The 22,676-nt window shown below is 40.1% G+C and overlaps 1 protein-coding gene across 1 annotated transcript in view; it reads left to right on the top strand.

Moving 5' to 3' along the window:
• Positions 1 to 3,479: 3,479 nt before the first annotated feature.
• The window catches only part of vta1 (vesicle (multivesicular body) trafficking 1), a 96,637-nt gene continuing 77,440 nt past the window's right edge, over positions 3,480 to 22,676 (top strand). Inside the window, exon 1 of the mRNA XM_030046695.1 lies at positions 3,480 to 3,680. Coding sequence (XP_029902555.1) covers positions 3,590 to 3,680 — 91 coding nt within the window. The 5' untranslated portion in view covers positions 3,480 to 3,589. The remainder of the gene's footprint in view (positions 3,681 to 22,676) is intronic.

Below are 22,676 nucleotides of genomic sequence, written 5' to 3'. Positions count from 1 at the left end.
CAGGACCTGTATGAGATTGCCTTGAGTTTGCTTGAGTAGACACGATGGTTTCTAAAAAAAACTAAATCCTTGTTGACACGGTTATTTCAGGGTCCAAAAAGAATCCAACCAAGAAAATAAAGAGGCCAGTCCTCCAGCCAGTTGTGAAAGCTGGGACGACCCTCCAAACAGTATAATAATGGGAATACAAGCTAGTTGAAGTCAGTCTTCCCTGGGATGGCATGTGTGTTGACATCTGTTGAAGATCTTTTGCAGAAATAAAGCATGGCCTACACTGACCTCTGCCTGACTCCTGAGCATCATTTTAGAAGACTCCAGCACTCATTTTTCTGAGGTTTTTGGCACATGTAGGTTTTTTCCACCCTAATCTGGCCCACAGTGGGAAAGGGATGCCACTCCAGTGCCCACTAGAGGTGAGAGGTGATACAAAGGCCTAGAAACTGGCACGTCACTCAGTTACTTACTGACTTACTGAGTTCAGAAAAAAAAAAAAAAAAAAAAAAGACAGCAAAGCCTCCTAGTGGCAACAAGTAAACATTACTAGGAACAGGGCCTGGCAAACATAGCCCTTGTTGTTGTAGTTTTTATAGTTTTTAACTTTTTTTAAATGGTTTTATTAGTACATGTGCAATGCAAAGAGGGAACCACAATCGGTGATTTAAAGGCGCACAACACAACAACAAAGGATTTTAAGTATGGCAATAACACAATACCAGTAACCGAATGTCCCCCATCTGTCTAGATTAAAAAAAATAATAAATAAAAAATGATATTAAAATCCCCAACTGACCATAAAGACACTGTAAAACTGTCGCCAACATTTGTGTGCATCCTTGTTAAATACCAAAAGTGCAGATATGTGGTCATAAGAAGATATTAGGCGATGTAAGTCTTCATCTGGTGGGGTAAAAAACAAATTCTGAAAATATGTCAGAAATGGTTGCCACCTCTTGTACAATGAGCCTGTCGAGCCTTTGAGGGTGAACTTGATTTTCTCCACCTGGAGGAGGAACATGATGTCACTGAGCCGTGCAGAGTGTGAAGGAGGAGTGGGTGAGTATCCTCCCTCTGGCCAGGAGCTTTGGGACAGCGATTACGTCGGACACAGCGGCGCTGCAGAGGAGAAAGTTTTTTTTTTTTTTTTTTTTTATCACTGTTAATAATTTGAAGTCCCTGCTAATCCCTGCAAGAGATGAAAAGATGAAACCGTATGACTGTCCGTCTTTTCTTTGTCTGGCTGCTGGCCTCTAGTGCCACTGGACGATGAAGCTGACGGCTGAAATTCAGAGTTGTCTAATTGTGGAGCATTTCTTTTCAAAAGCCATTCCATGTTAGTTTCCTGCTACACTCTCGAAATGCATCGCGTGATAAAAAAAAACAACAACACTGTAGGATGTGCTGCTGACATGACACGAGGCGGCCAGTGATCCACATTTACCTGATAATTTGCTTTTTTGAATTTTATATACATTTTATGATGCCAGTAATGTCAGAATATTATTTTGACGGCACCCCCGGTTGAAAAAAGCCTTATAGAAATGCGGTCCTTTTATCATTTACTATTTCATTTAACCAAGTGAGAACATGGCCTTGAAACCTGGCCGCACCAAATACACAAAACAAATGTTCATATTCAAACATTTCTTCATGTGTATGGACACCAGCAGAAGGGAAATGACAGCAAAGAGGGCAGACAAGGTCACCGTGCTGTAGAAACACGACCTTGTGAGTCCGTGTGACTTTTGTTTTCCAGCTCTGCTTTGCTGAGGCTGTTTGACGGAGTGAAGCTGATCCTTTGATCCACGAGTGTTTCTTTGATGTATCTTTGCAATCAATGAGTTTCATCATCTAATATCCAAGGCATTTTTTCCGTTATTTTGCCTTTGATGTCCGCAGATTGTTTTTCTCATTTGTATTTTGTTACTTTTTGAGCGAAAAAGCAGTTTTTGCTTTGGTACCCAGTTTCTATAAAAAAGGGGAAAACGTATTTGTGTTCATTCTGGACTGAATATGGATTACACATGCCAACAGGTTCCACCTCTGTGTTTGTATTGTTTGTTTGTTTGTTTGTTTTTTTGTTTTAAATCAATGTATTTCATCATTAGTGGGAAAAAAGGCTTGGATATTTAGGATAGATATTTATTTGGTAATTCACAAGGGTACAATCAAACCTAGTGCAACATAAAAACAGAAAATTTCAAATGTGTTTTGATTGCCTTTTATTTAGTTGTATTTTTAGAGGCCATTTTTTCCTCTAGAGAAGCTTTGTTTTTGAAAATAATCTTTCTGAGTAAGAGTGATAGTACATTTAATAGTAACAACAGCAACAAAAATAAACTATAGATAGCTATAGAAGAAGTAGTGATGAAACATTTGCTTTTATTTATTATAATTATATATACATGTTTTTATTATAGTGCAGAAATGTAAGAACATTTAAGAAAAACTTATATATGTAGGCAATGGCCATGCAAGACATGAATTCATGCAAAAAAAAAAAAAAAAAAAAAAAAAAAAAAAGGCAGATTACATAAGCCTAGGCTATTTTTGTAAGTTTTTTTTGTTACATATAATATTGAAAGAATTTTTTTTTTTTTCATTTTGAAGCGTCATTGAGTTAGGCTAAACAAATGCTTTAAAACTGTATGTCTGTATGTATGAATAATTGACACAATAATGAGACTGGCAATGTGTTCAAGCAGCCTAACATGCCTGTAGATTACAAAATAGTCTCCTAATATCTCCTAATATCTTATATTGCATCTTTACAATTAAATATGAAATAATGGCCAGCTGAGAAGCAAACAGTAATTAACTAACTAAATCTGAATGTCAATAAAATCTTTACTGTCCAAACACAAGTGGCTTTAAGGTGGAGCTGATGACACATTGGCATACAGGGTGTGATATTTTTTTTTCCCCTAGCATGGCGACGGACGATTTAATTGACTTACATTGATTCTATAGGCAAGGCAAGGCAAGTTTATTTGTATAGCACATTTCAGCGACAAGGCAATTCAAAGTGCTTTACATAGAGCATAAAGGCATTAAAACAATATAAAAGAACACAAGAAAACATACATAAAAACAATTAATAAATAGAAGCTAAAAGGAGAAAGGCATTAAAACAATATAAAAGCAACACAAGAAAATATGCATAAAAACAATTAATAAAAAGAAGCTAAAGTTAAAGGAAGTTAAAAGTTACAGTGCAGTGTAAAATATTAAACCTTAATGTGGTTTAATGGAAGGCAGCGGCAAACAGAAAAGCTTTTTCCTACCGGTAGCCATCGCAAAGTTATGCCTAATCTTAATCTTAACCTTAACCCTACCCTTAGCTGCCACCACTCAGCCAAAATAATAACTCACAAAAAAACCCAGAATAAAAATAAATAAAACAATCCGTCGCCATGCTGGGGGAAAAAAATGACGCTATCCAGACCACTCCCGTCCTGGGTAGGCGGCGCTGCGATTGGACAGATACGCGGAAGCGAGGAGCGACAGGGGGGAAAGCACTTTTGCTAACAACAACGACTCCATTCTCGCTTTCGTTGATGTTTGCTGGTCTTCCGGAGGTCTTTTAACCAGCATGGCTCTGCCGCCTCAGCTCAAAGCCATCCAGCACCACCTCCGCACCGCGCAGGAGCACGACAAGCGGGACCCGGCCGTGGCGTACTACTGTAAGTTTGGGGCTAACTCGGCTAGGCTAACGTTAGCATCCCACTTTGTTGACCTGCTCCCAACTGACAGCTCTTATTTTTTTAGCCTAGCCGTTGGACCAGCTACCTGACAAACCAGCAGTTATCGTTTACTTTTTAATTTTATATCAAAAATGATGATGATAAAGTGTTTATTTGGTTGATGTAACGGCTGTTTCTCAGGTGAAGCCGAGCCGCCGAGCCGCCGTGTTAAACCGGGGGAGGGTGTTTCCATCACGGCAGGTGGAGGAGGGGGAATCCTGCCTTGTTTTTTTTTTGAGAAGTATCGCTATTTTAAAAGGGAGTTCCTGTTCAGACACAGTGGTAACTTATACCTGTGAGCTAGCAGGCTAATTTATTAGCTGTGTGTCCAGGAATTCCCAACGGGCGGAAACAGAATCCCACAAAAGACAGTTCCGCCAAGTGGCATTAGCTGTAGTCACGTCCTGTCTTTATCTCTCAGTGTGACAAAGCATGAGTCTATACGTTTCTTTTATAGTCCAGTAATTTTAGGCCAAAATTGGGGTCAACCTAGGACAAATTGCAAGAGAGGCAAACTCAACTGATTCTGTATCCTCAGTTTGTCCTGAGTGAGGGGGAAAAAAGTCCCAAGGAATCCCATTGGTGGAAAGTTTTGAAAATCACCTATTTATGACCACATATGACCACAAAACACTGTTTTTAACACACAGGGGAAAGGGGTTCAAAATTTTACTTTCAGATATCACTATAAAAATTCACAAGTTGATTACACACACAAAGACAAGAAAAAAAGTCAATTACGAGTTCTTTGAATTATTCTGTTTACACATGCATATCACACATTATCTGATTTGATATGCGCTAATGAGGAATATAAGGAATAAATGATAGAAGAGACATTTAAACAGTGAATTAAAAGGTTACTATATATATAGTAACCTTGAATTAAAAGGTTAGTATATAACAGTGAATTAAAAGGTTATTATTTATATATATACCTTTTAATTCACTGTTTTAATATCTATTCTGGCATTTATTCCTTATATTCCTTATTAATGCATATCAAATCAGATAATGTATGATATGCATGTGTAAACAGAATAATTCAAAGAACTTGTAATTGACTTTTTTTCTTGTCTTTGTGTGTGTAATCAACTTGTGAATTTTTATAGTGATATCTGAAAGTAAAATGTTGAACCCCTTTCCCCTGTGTGTTAAAAACAGTGTTTTTTGGTAATATGTGGTCATAAATAGGTGATTTTCAAAACTTTCCACCAATGGGATTTCTTGGGACTTTTTTTCCCCTCACTCAGGACAAACTGAGGATACAAAATCAGTTGAGTTTGCTTCTCTTGCAATTTGTCCTAGGTTTTTTAATAAAATGACTGGACTAAAAGACAGTTCCGCCAAGTGCCCAGGGTTGCCAGATCTGTGAGACAAAAGCAGCCAAACAGCAACTCAAAACCAGCCCAAAACCCAAAGCCCAACCGGGTTTAAAAACGGCCCAAAAATCAGCCCAATACCAGAACTCAAAATATGCCCATAAAAATCCATATATGTTGCTTTTAAAGCACAACAGCATTGCTATAATTGCAAAATGCACTATAATATCTATAAAATAACATCATAAACATTAAAGACAATTTCCCAGGCAAAGGCAATTGAAAATCATTTCAGCTCACTTAAACTGCTGGCTGTCTCCAACATAAAAAAGAACGGGAAAAAAACTCCATGAACTTGAACTATTTACAGCGTTGTCCAGTTTCTTTTCAGACATGTTGAGATCCCTCGCCCTGGTCCCTGTCATACAGAACTGTATTGAACAAGGCCAGCATCTCTCTGGTGGGCTCAAACTCGTGGCAGCAGGTTTCATTAGTCATTCAAAATATGAATCTTTATTCATAGGCATTATTCATCATCTGTATGCCACAGGTCTGCCCAAGCCCAACCCGCGGACAAACTTTGTTACCCGCGGCAACACTTAAAAAGTAGCCCAATTTGGCGGAAAAAGCGCGGACTTGGCAACCCTGCAAGTGCCATTAGCTGTAGTCACGTCCTGTCTTTATCTCTCAGTGTGACAAAGCATGAGTTTATACGTTTGTTTTAGTGCAAAAGAACAAGTTAAGAAACTCATGTTTTACCACTTTGACTGTCTTCACTTGGATTTTATTGACGTTTCAGCATTTTAAAGTCAATATCTAATGCATTCATTGAACAGTAGCCTCAAGTTTTAGGCTAAACCTCCTGTTACCTTTACATTTACTAACGTTTTTTTTTTTTTTTTTTTTTTTTTTTTTTTTTTAATCAGTTGGGCTCAATTTTACCACAGTAATTTAAACATCAAGAAAAGATGTTACCTGAGTTTATAAGCCAGGTATTTTATGTCTTATTGAATACAAACTATGAATTACAGGCTGCCAGGTGTCACTGAATTCACGGTGATAAATAAATCAAAATACTGCTTCAGAGTGAATGTTTTGTCTCAGTGGATGCAGCCATGACTTGCAGTGTTTTCACCTGAGCTTCATTAGTGATGCTGCTGTCAGTGTGTTAGTGATCGGTGCAGTGTGACGCTCAGGTCACACACTCACACCGTGTCGACCGTGACAATGATTTGTGACAGCGAAATAAACAACAGAGCGAAACATTGAGTGATACATGTTTTTTTTTTTTTTTTTTAACCATTGCACAATATAGATCAGCATATCGCACAGCCCTATTTCTGCTTGATGGGCACTCCTCTGACACAATAATATGGCCTACTGCTCTAGTTTTCGCTTCTTCTCGCTTGTCTTTTCGACAGTCGACTATTCTATGCGGCTTAAGTTCTCCACACTTGTGCACAAAGCAAGATTGTTCAAGCCTGGTTTGAGGTGACGATGACAAGACACGGCTAAATTCTGCTCAAGCCGCAAGTGAAAGTCAACTTTAATTCAAACCAGGCTTTTTAAGTAAGCACAGACTTTATACCCCTCAGGTTACGGTGTATTCTTGCTACTGTATCAGTAAGAGCTGACTGTGTCTAGCTGAGCGAGGTCAAAGTCAGTCATTTGCTTTCTAACCAAGCTGACAGCATTCATGAGTCGCTAATGTCGGGCTGTCACGTCATTGAATAGTGAGTATGTTTGGTATGTTTGGTGACTCATATCTTGCATACCAGGACATCCCTGTGATCAGTTAGTAATGTCAGCGCTTAGATGGATGGACATGATCTTAAAATCACAGTTGGCTGCCTGGCAGAGCGGGTTCAGGTTAGTACCTGAGCCCGAGTTTAAGAGCACTTGACTGGTGGCTGATGTAAAATCCCCCGTCAAGCTTGTTTCTTGTTGGTGTTGTGTGTTGCTCAATAGATTCACACTGACTAGCACGGCTGATTCAGCTTGTAAGAATGGGCTTCACCCTGCTGCACTGAGATCAGTTCACAACAACGCTGAACATCAGCTGAGTAGCTTGTGTAACACCTTTTTTTTTCACAACATCCCTAGTTGTGTAAATTTGATGTTTGGCTCCTTGAAGAGGCAAATTTGGTTTCATATATTGTTGATGTACATTAGGGTAAGTGTCCCTCTTAAGCCCATGTACCATATAAGCCCACTTGTGACTTCTGAGTCAAATAAAAAAAAAAACTACATCACCATTTTTGCTGGTTCATGGTTCTTCCAATGAAGCTGCTTGTTACATAAAGTATCTTTTTTATTGTAAGCCGATCAGATTTGTTGATCTTGAGTTATCGAAGCACATGTGTGACATGTGCCTGCTGCTCCCAGAAGAAGTTGCAAAAAAACTTCAGTGATTTTGATGCCCTCAGAAAACAGTATTTTTTCCATATTTCTACTCCTGCTTTTGTTAAGTACTCATTTGTTATCAAAATTTAAGAGATCAGTGCTTTAAATAAAACATGTGTTAGAATTTTACTAGATTTAGAAAAATGTTTTCTTTTGAAGTCAAAATATGCATTTTAGCATGCGCGCAAGCAGCCCACATGCTGCATCAATACAGTCGCTGCATAGAATTGGTCACTGCAATGACATAAAGCATGATAAGCATGTATAGTTTACATTTTTGTATGCAGAATATGTTATTATACTGTTAAATAGATAATACATGTGTATATTTATCTTTATTTATTTTTTAATTAACATTTTTACCAAGTGAGCTTAAAGGGGACACTAGCAAAAAAATCACACCATTTAGGGTGGATGTAAATGAGTATAGCTAATTACTTAAGTGCATGATCAATTGATACTTTTCATGTTATGTTAGTGCAGCATATATAGATTCATGCCATGTAGTTGTTTTTTAATGTCATGTTTATGTAGCATAAAATATTCTGACTTTTAACCAGAAATTCACTGATGTTCCCTTTAAGCCCACCTGCTCCCATTAAGCTCACTTGACTGTGTTTCAATGGAGATTTTCTCCCTTTTGACTTTTTTGAACCATTTTCCTGCCTAAATTTGACCTCACCTATCACCTACCTCACCATCAGCTTCATAATTCAGATAATTAAATACCATATTGCATAGGTCAATTCATTCTGGATAGGCCTACATTCTATCCTACCATTAGCATAATTTTCGACCCTTTACTTTTAGTTATTTGTTTGTTTATTGAAATTTACTCATTTATTATCCTTAAAATATTAGAATTGAACCAGGAAACTGTTTTTCTTTCAGTCATTAGGTCTTCAGAAATATCTGCACCAGCTGGCTAGACCAGAAATTTTGGCCAATTCTAAATGCCAACAGTACAATGTAGGATAGAGATACAGACAAAATGACAACACATATTGAAAGATGAAGTATTGAAGAGTAATTTCCATTCTAGTTTTGATTTTGTTCATGAATAGTTTTTTGGCTATATTCCAAAGAAGACAACAAAAGGCTGATCACGCCTATTTCAAATGGCATTTACAGGCCAGAGGAAAGGAGTAGAGACAAAATGAAAATAGCTATTGAGAGCTAAGAGATTACATATTTTAATAGAACAAGTTTGGATTGTTAAGATTTTAAAATATATATATGTATTTATCAACAAATCATGAAGTGGGCTTATTTGGAACACCCATGGGCTTAAAGGGTACATTAAGAACCCATTAAGCCCATGCCAGACTTTTGACATATTTTGACAAATTAAACAATAAAAACATTAAAAATTGGTATAAATGAATTATTGACACTTCAAATGAGACATTAGACTATCATTTTAACTAAAATGTTCTCACTTAAATTGGGGTGGTATATATTAAAAATGTCTGAAAAGCAGATTTGGTGGGCTTAAGAGGGACACTTACCCTACCACATAAAAGTTACCAGGTAGCCGCAAACCACAAGCCCCACTAGCATTATGTCAGTTTTCTTGCTAGTAGAAAGATGTTGCTGTTGTGGCAGTGTTTACCGTCAAGAAAATTAAAGTCCTCCTCCACTCAATTTTTTTTTTTCCCCTTATGTTTATGTGTCTCAGTGTCAGACCAAAAATGACTGGCTTGACAAAAGGTTGCTGTTATTCTTATTACTGGTCCAGTTAAATCAAAATATGACTATTAAGAATATGTTTGCTAAAATTCTAGATGCCTCTTCTGGATTATTCATGTCTGGCATATCGGATGAGATCTTCATATTCGCAATAGTTGACATGAAGCGACCAGGAGGCGACACCATTTTTAGCTTATGGAAGTGCTTTGTGTAGTCAAATCAAGTTTATTTTTGTGCCTGCCTCAAAGCTCTTTACATATCATTACACCGCATCATATGTCATACGCACCACACAGCCAAAAGTATGTGGACACCTGAACACCACGTCCACAGATAAGGACTGTTTTCCATGGTTTGGGTGAGTTCGCTTTATGACCGGAGAACTTAATCATACGTCATTGTAGAGGACTTTCCGCTTCCATCTTTGCGGCAGCTGTTTTGAGGAGGGCCCTTTTCTGTCTTGGCATGACCGTGCCCCTGCGCACAAAGTGAGCTTTGTAAAGAACTGGATGCTGAGTCTGGTGTGGAGCTTGACTGGCCTGCACAGAGCCCAGATCTGCTCCCCACTGAGAGCCGACTGCGAGCCGGGCCCCGTCACTCACCGGTGCCTGACCTCAGCCATGCTCTTGTGTCTGAATGTGGACAAATCCCTGCAGCCTTGTTCCAAAATCCCAGACTATTGGAATACCAGCTCCATCTTAATGCCCATGGTTTTGAAATTAAACGTTCAGCGAGCACATGTTAGAGTGATGCTCAGTTGTCCGCATACTTTTGGCCATGTAGTGTATCATATTATCATATAATGGTCATGGAAAGTCATGGAATTGCTCATCAGGGCGTCTGTGGGAATCCTGATGAAAGCCACTTTTGGCTAGATGTGTTTATTAAAAATAAAAAGCGTGAGAGAAACTTGATACTTAACACCACAGATACTCCTTGTAAAGTGTATTATCTGATTAGATTCTTCACCTTTGACAGCATTTGCAGATTTCAGTCCCTTTACTTGTTAACATCCGTAATTCCAGATTCAGAGCTGCTCCAGGCAAGCTAAGTTGAGTCCTGCCAGGGGATTGAATCCCCCGTCGTAGGCCGCGAGGCTTTTGTCCTGCCTTCCTGCTGGCCAAGTTCACTCACTTACCTTTTCATCAGTAATGCAGAAAGAAATATGACAGGCATCAAGGTGTAAACAAGCAGTGATGTCATTCAGGCCCTGAGGCTGATGGACAGGCCAGACGGGCGGCGTTATGCTCTGTAATGTAGTGGCTGATCATGCTGTTCATATTATTCATATTGTTACCGACTATGTGTATTGTCAAGACAAGTATGTTTATAGATATATATGATCAGTTTTGCATTAATTAGCTTGACTAATGACCTCATTAACATAACTTCAGACTGTGGGCCACATCTAGCCCAGCGGCAAATTTGCCTGGATTACCAGTGAGTTTGATTTGCGGTGAGTGTGTTGCAGTAGTTTTTAATTCTGTTTCTGCACTTGATGATGTGCCTGGATCAGATATGTAACCAAAAATGTTTTTTTTTTTTTTTTTTAAATTTCAAAAGTGGAACAATAAGCACTGCTTTTTTAACTACATTCATTTATTGTTTGTTAAAAAAAAAAAAAAAATGCTTTCCAGTAGGTTGCTGAAAATGTCTGGCTCATTTACATTTCCTGGTTTTAAAATCTGACCCGACTGAATTTGTAATTCAATAGCCCTGATGTAACCCGTCATTTTAAACATCTCTGTAATTATGGCAGGACATGAGGCTGTTCAAGTGCCTCTTAAAAGTAATTCTTGATTACTTTTAAGAGACACTTGCAACAAATGATTACTTGAAAGTAATCATTTGTTGCAGCCCTGATTTTTTTTTTTTTTGGTTTACAGAGTTTGCACAGGCTTCACTATAGCAGGGGATTTTTGCATTTGGCCTAGTTGAGCTGTGACACATGGAGTCAGCTATAGATGTATATGGAAGAGCTGTGGAAAAGCAGAAAAAAACCAAACCAACCTGTTCTAGACATGCATGTCAGACCAGCACCTGTTTAATATTGATATCACAGTGTGTCTCCTGTCAGCAGAGGCTACGCTTTTCCTTTGGGAGGAAATGGATTCTGCATTCTGAAGCCACTGCATCACAGTGTCATCATCTTGGTTCAAGTTTTGTTGTTTTTGTATAATGTGGCTTTATCTGATCTAGGGAATGCAGTACAGGAAATACCTGTTGTAACACAGAATTAAACAGTCACTAGTGCAGTTTGTCAGACATGTAGAACAAGAAAGGGACACACAACTAATTTAAAGTAAGTGAAAACTGTGAATTTTATGTTTTCACAATTAATTATCCTGTAACATGTGAGTTCCAGTCAAAGTTCTTGTGCGGTCTGTTAACTGCTACCATTACACATGACCCGTGACCTTTTCAGTGTGCAACTTAAACCACAAAAACCAAAGAGAAGATGGATATTCAGGCAGAGAAACCTTACACAGGCTATCTTTGGAAAAACACAGCGATGAGTGAAAGTTGAAAAGAACAGATGGGAGCCCGGTGTTAGAGAGGAAAATCTCTTTCCTAATTTGGGTGTGAAGACTTGTTTTAGTTACTGAAATTAACTAAAGCTGAATCCAGTGACATTATCGTAATATGATGATACTTCCCTATAAAATTAATAATACTTTGGATTTTTTTTGGCTGCCGGTGAGAGTCAGGAATTACTTTGCAGACATCACTCTTGGCTCTGAACACTTGTCATGAGCACCTGTTGTTATTTTTTGTCATTTTGTACATTAAACGAATAATCAGTTAAGCCCCTGCAGACCAAAAATAGAAGAAAAAAAGTTCAGTAGATTAATCAGCTGTCAAAATACTCATTAATTGCAGCCCTACTCAACAGCCACAGCCAGAATTTGGTTTGGAGGCTGGGGTTCATTTTTCACCTTGGTGAGCAGCTGATAGTAGTCTGCTATATTACTGTATTATGTTACGAAAAATAGGGCTGTTTTTTAATTACAGCAAAATAGATAAAAAAAAAAGAAGCTTGGACTGTTATTGTCAAAAATTATCAGTGTACTTTTAATTTTATAACCTTTTAACATTGTCTTTCACTAATTCAGTAATAATTTGATCTCTATCCAATGGCATTCCTGGGGAATCCGCCATCGACTTGGATATTGTGATGTTTATTTTTGATTATGTACGTCAAAATCAGTTAATAACAAAACTTGAGTGCTGCAGTGAGCTTCGAAACGTCCAGACTGGAGGTTCAGGCTGTCTGCTCCCCCAGCCTTCAAGCTTCCTTCATTCCCCACGGTCTGAAAATCACTGCAGAGGCCTGTGACCTTATTAAATTACTCCAAAACAGACGGCGTGGATACCTGCTGATTTATTTTAATGGAACGGGAGAAAATTGAAGTTGACACATGTAAAATTACAGATGGACTTTCCGAGACTCCGGTTGATTTCAGACTGACAGTGACCTGAGCAACACCAGCAGCATGAAATGGAAAGAAAGTCAAGTTTTTACAGCAACAACTCCCAACTCGATATAATACAGAGTATTGGGCTCTGATCACTTCTCATGAAACGTATTAATATTTTTCACACTAAACAAAAGGATGAGTCAATTAATCGATAAAAATAACTAGTAGAGTAATCAACAGTGAAAATAAAAGCTACTTGCGGTCCTAATCTTGAGTTATTTCCAGCATTTGCCAGTAGACCTTTTATTTCCACAATTTAAATATTGTTGCTTGTTGTTTGTGGTCTTCTTGAGTTTATCCCGGTCCTTACAGCCACACGGTGGAAACACAGCCGGTCAGAGCCACAGCACGGCTCATTACCGATCACTGATTGGCTACAGACGGCCGAGTAAGAGGGTGTTTGAGAGGCAGAGAGCCTGCTGGGAAGTGGATTAGAACAAGATGAAGATGGTGATGACTGCGTGTGGTGAGAGTGTGTGTGATGGGACTTCGCTCGGAAACATAATTTTCTGAGGTTTAAGTCAAGATGATTGTGTGAAGGGAGATTTACTGAAAGAACTTACCTGGTTTCTCCTGTCTCGCTGAACTCGATAAGACTACATTGATGCTGTGTGTATGTGTGTGTGTGTTTGGAATATGCTCAGAAACATTTTCGTCTGCTTTAATGGCCCAAAACAGTGGTGGTGATGTGGGTGTGTGAATGGACACCTTTGAGTGTGAGTGCACCTGTGTGAGCCCTATGCTTGAAAGCAATGCTCGTTGGGTAAAAAAAAAAAAAAAAAAATCTATATTACTGTGTGTGGGTATGTGTGTGTAACAGATGTAGTATAGGAACACCAATCTTTTCTATTGATTTTTTTAAATATTTTTTTTTCCTGCCAGATTTTTAAATAGATGTCAGCACAGACTGTGGCGGTGAATGCAAAGTGGAAAATTATGTAGTCAGAGCTGCTGGTCTTGTTTTTAATGATTGTCTGAGTGGAGATTTCCATATTTAGTCTATAAGACCCTGTTTCCACCTGGTATTAACATGCGTCCCGGATGCTCCCGTCACAAGTGGACAGCTCTGAGTACGTCATTTCACATTTGCCATTAAAATGCGTCTCCACACGCGTCTTGAGTGCCCACCTGTGATCGGCCCTCGCTGCCCCGCTCTATGTGCAAACAAACATGTATATCTTTTCCTTTTGCAGAGATCAAGGGCCCTATCTTGCGCCAGAGTCCCTAAACCCGTTATTTGGGGATTTAGCATTGCGCAAGAGGTGTTCCCCCGCAAAAGTTGCTATCTTGCGCGCCGCCCGTTATCCGTAAAACACCTGCGCTACCCGCTATATTATGCATAGCCGTGTTTTGGGCTTTACGCCAGTTACACCAATCAGTGCGCCAGGTGCCATTGCCTTTAAGGGCAGGATGCGCTATCCTAAATCCTAAATCCTAAACCCGCGATGAAGAGAGGGAGGTAGATTTTCTCAGGGCTTCTACTGAGGCTAAAGCAAGTTGGCTTTATATACATATTATATATTATATTATAGGCGAGTTAATTCGGGAGGTGGAGCCACATGTGTCCAAGTGGACGTGTCACAAGGTTGTACTGATTGAGTAAAATCCCCGGGCCACACCACATACACACAAGAGGCAGAGGTGGAACTATGTGTAAACTAATTTATTGACAAGGTAGATTGGGCAAATAAAATATTAAAAATAAAAATATAGCACAGCTGCTGGCTTATGATAAAACAATAAAACGTGCTTGCGTAAGTGTCCAATTAAAACAGTCTTTCCTCTAAACAGTCTATATGAGTAATATCCTCAGTCCATTCCGGCGGCGTCCCGGTATCAGTCCGACCGTGTGCGTGGCGAGGCTCCGTCGGGACGCGCATTGAAGCCGCCTGGGCGCGCTCTCGTAACAGCCCAAACTTTAGGGACTTTTTTCCCTAAAGTGTGTGCGCAAGATAGCAATTTTAGGGATAGCGCATGAAACACGCCCACGGACACACCTCCAGGCGCAAATAACGGAGTTGGCATAAGGTATAGCGGGTAGCGTGGGTGCAAGATACCGTTTAGGGATAGCGGAAGCTCCTAAATCCGCAATTCACGGGTTGCGGGTAGTGGCAGCGGGTAGCGGGTGGCACAAGATAGGGCCCCTCATGCGTAGGCTGGTTTGAGGTGAGGCAATTTTAAGAGATGTCCTTACTCGCCCCAGCCTCATTTCAATGCACCGTCAGTCACTTATGACGTATTTCACATCTGTAAGGTATTAATGTCATTTTTTTCCCCCAAATTACATTCAGTGGCCACTTTATCACGTCCACCTGTTCAGTCTAATGCAGTTCATTGTAGCAGCTCTGCCATAAATTCTACCTTTTAACAAAGTTTATAATGTTCAGTTTTTGTGGACATTGTGCAGAATGTGTAAACTTAATTCTGTGTTTATCACTGAAGTTGTAGTTTGCAGAGGTCTTGTACTGGACTACATTATATTGAGAGGTGTTTCTAATTTTTTGTCCCCCCTATTTATATACAATGGTGGGGGACAGAATAGTGGAAACAGCTGTCAGTAAACTGCAGTCCAGTCCAACAGCAGCACTAACTATGAGCTCAATATCAAACATAGAAGTGAATGAACACCTCTATTACTGTGACAACAAGACAACCTGAGCATTATAGGCAGCAGAGAAAAGGAAACTTTATGGTAACAGCTGGATTGGATTGGATTAGATTGTGCAGGTGGATCTAATAATGTGGCCACTGAGTGTATGGACGATGGTATACAAATTTGTTCTTAAAGAAATACAATAAATCTTCCAATATTGGTAATCCATTGTTTGAATATGATGTTGTAGATCTGTCTAAAAACCTTGTATTGCATTTAAGAAATACTCTATTGTGGGTAAACAGTTCCACATTATTACAAAGGCATGGATGCAGTGAATGCATGTCGTGCCAGTTAGAGAAATAATGTGATGAGGGAAAGCAGGCCTGAGTGATTTAGCAGTGTCAGGCTCAGATCTTATTTTATTATTATTTTTTTTTTATGTTTCATTTTGTGCTCAAGTTGCACAGCATACGTTGAAAATCACCTGCACCTGTGGTCACATGGGAGTGACCTAGTCGGCGTAGGGACTTTGGAGGCAGTGTGTGCGATGCAGACGAGTTTGTTCTTGCTGGAGTCGCTCAACATGGTGAATAATCAGTGGGAGCAGTAGAGATGGGGAGCGACTGAAAGGCCTTTGAGTTTCCGGATGACAGAAAGTCTTTGCTGGCAGCTTTTGTGGATGTCAGCGGCGTGCTGTTCAAAGCTGAGTTCGTTGTCCAGTGTCAGTCCAAGATGTTTGAAGCCAGTCAAGTGTCTCATTATTAATAAGATGCCAAGAAATGACATAATTTGTACGACTAAACACGCTACAGTCTGTTTTAAACACAGACTGACTAATTGTGTGGGCAGCGCTCTGACTAGTCACGCTTGGAGAAATGGACTTTAGCACATCCCTCTTCCATAATCCTCCTGACACTTTTACTGTTGTTACAGCATCTTTGGTTTTTTTTTTTTTTGGATAAAATAAGATGCTCAGTGGAGGGTGATAATGCTCCACTTTGGCTGGTTCTGGAGGCAAAATAAACAGCCACAGTCACAATTAGTAGCAGTAGTAATCAATAAGGCTGAACTCTGAGGTAATGGATTAATCGTTGGTCATTTATTAAGTAAAGATGCCAAACATACAAGACACAGAACAAGGCCATCCCCTCTCTGTCGTCATTGTGAACATGTTTTGTGATTGTCTTGTTTTTGCTGTTGCTTTTGTTTTGTGATATGTTATTGCATGGTATAGTTGTCTGCTTGTTGTTTGTCCTTGTGATTTTGTATTGTTCTGTACAAATGTTTGTTTCCTGTATAGTGTCTTTTTGTGCTGTATTTTCTGTTGTCCAAAAAAAAAAAAAAAAAAAAAAAAGATGCCAAACATTCGCTGATTTAAACCGATGGTGGCAGAAGTCATGGTCACTGTTGACTTGTTCAAACCTGATCCTTAAGGCTAATTGTCTGCACAGTGAATTTACAGGCAACCAAGATTTGTGTGTTTAGAAAGTTTTAATCGTTTGCTGTCATCACAACAACAATCAGTCATAGAAGCTTTGACTACAGTTTTATCTGTTCTTACTTATTTCATGTTCTCTCTCCGGTTTGTCCAGTATGACTGTGTGATGCGCTATGACTGTATGATGAACAACCTCGCGTGGTTGCGGTGATTCAAAACCTTTGCATAAGATTTGTTTTGGCTACTTCCGCTCTCTGTCCCTTCACTGTCTACCTCATTGAACCATCTCTCTCTCTCCCTCTCTCTTTCTTTCTCTGTGCAGTTCACTTTCTACCTCGCTCAACCACGAAGCTCTCCTCCTCTTTCTGTCTTCTCAAACTACTGGCTCGCTATGTCGTTTTCTCACCTTTTGTATCCTGCTGTGGCCGTGTCCACTCCAATCATAGGTGAAAAAAAATCTTTTTTTTAATTTTTTTTTTTTTTAAGGTTATTTTTTGGGCACTTGTGCTTTATTTGACAGTCCGAGTCAAGAGAGACAGGAAAGGCGGGGGAGAGAGAGGGGATGACATGCAGCAAATGGCCTGAGGTCGGATATCTGAATTCCAAAATTGAGAACCGAATATCTACCCAACGAATGAATATCCAAGTAGTCGCATATTCAGGTGCAGCCCTACTGTTCACACTGGCATTAATGACGTCATGTCCAAGCAATCCATCGAGCTGCACTATGAACCTGAGTCCACAGGTGGAAGCCCGGGGAGGAGGCGTGTCTTGTCTGCTCCCGTGACCAAGAGCTCTGAATATTTAAGTTGTTTTTTTTTAGTCTGCATCTGTGGGTACAAAATTTTACCACTGCCACTGGACTCTGTTTTATTAGTCATTTTGATTCTCTCTGAACCAGGCTTAAATATGACGGGTCGCGTCCTAACAGGCAAGCAACGGGAAAATTGATTTGTAGTTGTACTAATTTTATCGATTTTTAACCTTAATTGAAGCTTTTCCCAGCAAGACCCTCTGCATTTCATAGCCCTGCCCCAGACGTTCTGCTGGTGCTGTTTTTGTCTCCCTCACTAATTCACTCATTCCTGTTAGGATCACTGGAAGGCACGGCGCAAAATCTGCTCAGTCCACTCAGAGTGGACTGAGCAATCTCATCTCATCACAGTTAAAACCACGACTTCAATCCCTGCTATTGAATAAGCTCATTTCTGTTTACTCAGTGTGAGATCCCTTGCCAGTAAGTCTTTTATCTGCCAAGATTTTATCATGACCAACAATATTGACCTTTTTTTTTTTTTTTTTTTTTTTTTTTTTTAAACATCACAGAGTTATGGATTAATCCTGATGAATGTGCCCCTCTCACTAAAACATCTCACCCAGAATATTTAATTTTCCCTCCAGCCAAGATTGACAGGGCGAGGGGGTGTTTTTCCACCTTGGAGAGCACAAAATTAACTTTTTTTCCCCTCATTGTCCTGCCACTGTCCCGAATTCTACTTTCAACCACCACTCCCAAATTAAAGTTTGTTTTTCATTCTACATGATAAATATAATGTAATAAGTCTCTCATTGGTCTGCCATGGGAGTGCTGCTAGTTGTTCCATATCAGATTTGTTCCCATAAGATTTTTTTGGCATCATTCTTATGTTGGCATCATCTATTATTGTCTATGAATAGATTAATACTTCTTTTTTCCTCATCATTTTGACAAACCATTATTATACGCAGAGAATCCAATCCAAACTAACACCTGAGGGGAAAAAATCTGGTGTTCCCGGCTGCTCCTGGCAGTGTAATCTGATTGATTAAAATCTGATCAGGATGAATCAGAAACAGCTGATCACCTCAAAGGAGCGGTGTGATCTCAGTCCAGTCACTTCTTACTGCTGTGTGTGCTTTCCCCCCCTCTCGCCAAAACACCCCGCCCAGCTTACCTTAGCCGTCGTCATTTATCTTACCATAACCTTGGCTCGCCAGTTCCCACTTCCTCATGCGCATGGGAGCGACTTGGAGGAGGCGCTGAATCTCAGGTGGGTGATTGCTGAGCTGTTTTGAGTCCAGGGTTTTGATGACTGTCCTCCCACTCTAAAAAAATATCCACACAAGCTTTAATAGACAGTGAAAATAATCGTTAGATGTAGCTCTTGTGTGTTTAATGCCGTCCACGTGGTTGCCCCAAGGCTTTGAACTCGCTGAACCTGTCATCTTCGTCTGTCTGGATCCCCCTCTGATGAGTGAAGTGGGTGAAATAAAAGCAATCAATGCTCAAAAGTAATCAAGAGGTTTTGTGGAGAGAGCGAAGGTTGCTGACAAGTGCTTTCGCCTCATCACAAAGCCGGGACAAGAATGTTTTGATTTTTTTGTTCTGGATGTTGTGATTAAAGGGGGCGCACAGAGCTCGAGGGGTGTAGCCACGTTGTGCTAAGACAGACAACTGTCATTCTGCATTGTTTGGTTCACTAAATCCTACATGTGTACCTGTGATTTTTTTTTTTTCAGCACAATGAAGCTTATTGAACAAAGGCCCAAAAACCGAGATACAAACTGAACCACATTGTTCTTACAAGGCTCCTACAAAAGTTTAGAAGGCTGCACTGGCATAAACATTGATGTGCATTACTTTAGTTGTCCAAAATTCAAAAATAGTGTAAAAAAAAAAAAAAGTGTTTTGCTTTTATGAGCTCTACATTTTATTTCTTTGCTGATGCTGTAAAATGTCATACAATGTGTAAAGTAGTTGATTCAGTTGTAGAGGTGACGGGTGCCTGTCACACAAAGAGCAGGAGTTCCTCATGGTGTCCACTAGGTGCCCGTGCAGGGTGCAGGGTGCAGGGTGAGGGCGGGTGCCTTCTGTTTGGCACGCGGCCGCAGTGTTTGCTGTTGCAGTGGACCAGTGATCCTGCCAGACCACTGGAGGTCAGCAACGCCATGTGTCTGGGCCTCTGAGCCTGGCCACTGCTCTGTGTGTGTGTGTGTGTGTGAGTGAGTGTGTGTGTGTGTGTGTGTGTGTGTTTAGGAGGGCAAGAAACCAAGCCTCTTCGGTAGCAGGCCACAGTGGCTGCTAACACCTGAAACTCACTACAGTTACCAGCCAAGTAGGTTTTTAGACTCCAGATACTGTATGTTTAACCGTAGAGTAGATTTACCTAGTGGTATTTAAACTGGGGTCAGGGGACTCTCAGGGGTCCTTTAGGGTTTTCCATGGGGTCTGCAGTGAAATTTTATTCACTAGCAATTGTTAATTTGTTAAACTAACAACTTAGAATGTTTTTTTTTTTTGTCAGTGTTCAAATATGATATCTAAATAAATGAATACTAAAAACATTATTTCATATGAGGGTCCAGAGGGCAAAATCACTTCAAATCAGGACCTGCGATTTAATGAAAGTCAATTTGGGTTCTGGAGCATGAAAAGCTTTGAAAATCCCTGAACTGAAATTACCAGACATGACCACATTATTCAGATATTTGGTGATTGTGTGTTTGTGCTTGTCTGAATGATGGAGAGATAAACAGACAAGTGTAGAGCTACAGTGTGTGTGAGAGAGTGACTTTGTGAGAGTATGACTGAATGTTTGTGTGTGTGTGTGTGAGAGAGAGTGTGTGACTGTGTTTATTACTGTATTTGAGCGAGAATGACAGCATGAGTATGTGTTTGTGTGGGAGAGAGGTTGATTTCTAGTTTATTCACTCTGGCTTTTATTCTGTAACGTTTCCATTACACTTCATTTCTCAAGTGAGCAAACATTCAAAACGAGTTTGTTGTTCAGTCGCCGCCCGTCAGCGTCAGAATCGCAGCCCATCAGCCTGTCGGGATGAATCAGATCGGGCCGTGGCTCAGACGCCGCTCAAAAATCTGTTGATGCATTCCATCGATCACTCGGCCTCGCCTCTACATCAGCAGGTCTATGTAAATTAGCTCGCTAATGCTAGCCAATATTTTACTTCACCTCCACCCCGGAACAGGCCGATCAATAGCGGGTTGAGTCAAAGCCATGATTTGTTTAGCTGTAATGAAGTGGTGTATTTCACCAGCAGCGGCCCAGCTGACAGCGTTTGGCTGCCGCACGCTCGCCTCCTCAGACAGACGGGACCGCCCACATTATGGATGTGTGGCCATACCAGGGATTTTTTTTTTTTTTTTATGTTAAGCCTAATATCTACAAAATGTACAACTTCACATCATTGCTAGTCTTTTCCTGAAGCAAGCAGTCACATTTTAGAGCTCCAATATCATTTTTCCTACCTTTAAGCCAGCCACTGGTTTCCATGGCTCTTGATCACAGCGGAATCACCGTGATTTAAAAATGAGCTTTCAGAGACTTTTTTCACACCAGCATTCCATCTATGCAATAAAGTCGTCTGCATTAGTTTTCCCTGAAAGCAGCAGCCCTGTCTCCTTACACAGCAAATGATCATTTCCCTGGTTTATGAATGTTGACGGCAATTCAAATTTGAAAATCAAGGGATTTTGATTGTATGGGTGGGTGTGTGTTTGTGTGTGTGTGTGTGTACTAATAATCTTTAGCACCATCGCATGATTTGCAAAATGGTTTATTGCAGTGTAAACTTTGGGTGAATTGTAGTAAACAGGCCAAACATGCAAAATCACTGGTAAGGTGTTTTAAGGTAATCACAGCAGGCATGCGCTATCTGTTTTACTGTGAGAGGAAAAAAAAACGTGTTTTAACTTGGGTGACACCAAATAATGGCAACTGAGATGCCTTGAAACTGCAGATCTCCGGCCTCTTCCAAGAGAACCAGAGTGTGGTTTGCTGAAGTGAGAATGTAACCTGAACCAGCTACTGAGGATGTGCATTTCGCCTTTCACTCAGTGGAAGTTTTGTAAACAGCCACACAAGTACAAAAAGTCTAAAATATTTCACAAAACAGGTCCCACTTAAATCGCCATCGTCCACCATGGTCAGAAAAAATGATTCTATGTTCAAATTCAAACTTATTTAGACCGCGTAATCACTATTAAATTCTCAAAGGGTTTTATAGACCCACAGTTTGTAGACAACAAAAACGATGACGACATACCCTGACCCGAACCTTCATCGCGGTTGAGAACAAATGTGCAGTAATTGCCGTTTGAAAAGCTCGATCAAAATATGCAAATGTATTTGAAATGCCATTGAAGAGAATGGCATTTTTAAATGTGGGTGCAACAACATACAAAGCCCCACAGAACCACTCAAGGAAAAAAAACAACAACTATTAAAGACTATATATCAAGGCTAGGCTTTATTTTATATAAGTAAAGCAAGAAATAAATTAATTAGACTATTCATGAAATCAATGAGACGTGGGAAGGATTAAAATCAGCCTGGTTATGTTTTTCATCAGGGCCACTGTACGGCTCTGAGCTGTGTTTCTGCTGCCGACTAGCAAGACCATGAACCCGTAGTCGTGCAGTTGATTATTTTCGCACATCTCTACCTCCTATAGGAAATGACCACAAAACATAAGGAATCTGATATTGACCTCTGACAGCCCGCAGTTCCTCATGCCTGGAAAGCCGGTCATAACAAATTCAGCTGAGGTCAAACCACAGTCTGAACTGATGCTTATATTCAGCTGTTTTTTTTTTTTTTTTTCTTTTTCTTTTTTCTTTTTTCCTGTCTTTCTAAAGCAGCTGCAGGTGAGTCTGAAGGAAACCAGGAGCAGTCGATTGACACGTCGCAGTGAAGCTCTCCTGCTGCAGAGTTTGCCCAGTTGGTCGGATGCCACAAGCCACAAAATTGACTTTGAAAGCAAATCGCAGAGCAACGCCGCAATATATGTTATCTCGCTGATTTATGGGCGGCCAACATGAGCGTTACTTTGGCAGAATCCAAACAAAATGTCAACTCATAAAACCTGAGTTACGGCAGCTGAAAGGTGAACTGGAGTGCAGACAAATCCATCATGCCCAGCTGAAGTAACGGTGACCCGAGTTGAACTTTGATTTGATTGTTTGGCACTGACTCAAAGTGGAGGCCATTGTGTCAGAGGCAGGTTTTGACC

The sequence above is a fragment of the Myripristis murdjan genome, chromosome 24 (genome assembly GCF_902150065.1).
Source record: "Myripristis murdjan chromosome 24, fMyrMur1.1, whole genome shotgun sequence".
NCBI lineage: Eukaryota > Metazoa > Chordata > Actinopteri > Holocentriformes > Holocentridae > Myripristis > Myripristis murdjan.
This window is presented reverse-complemented; position numbering and strand designations above follow the sequence as displayed.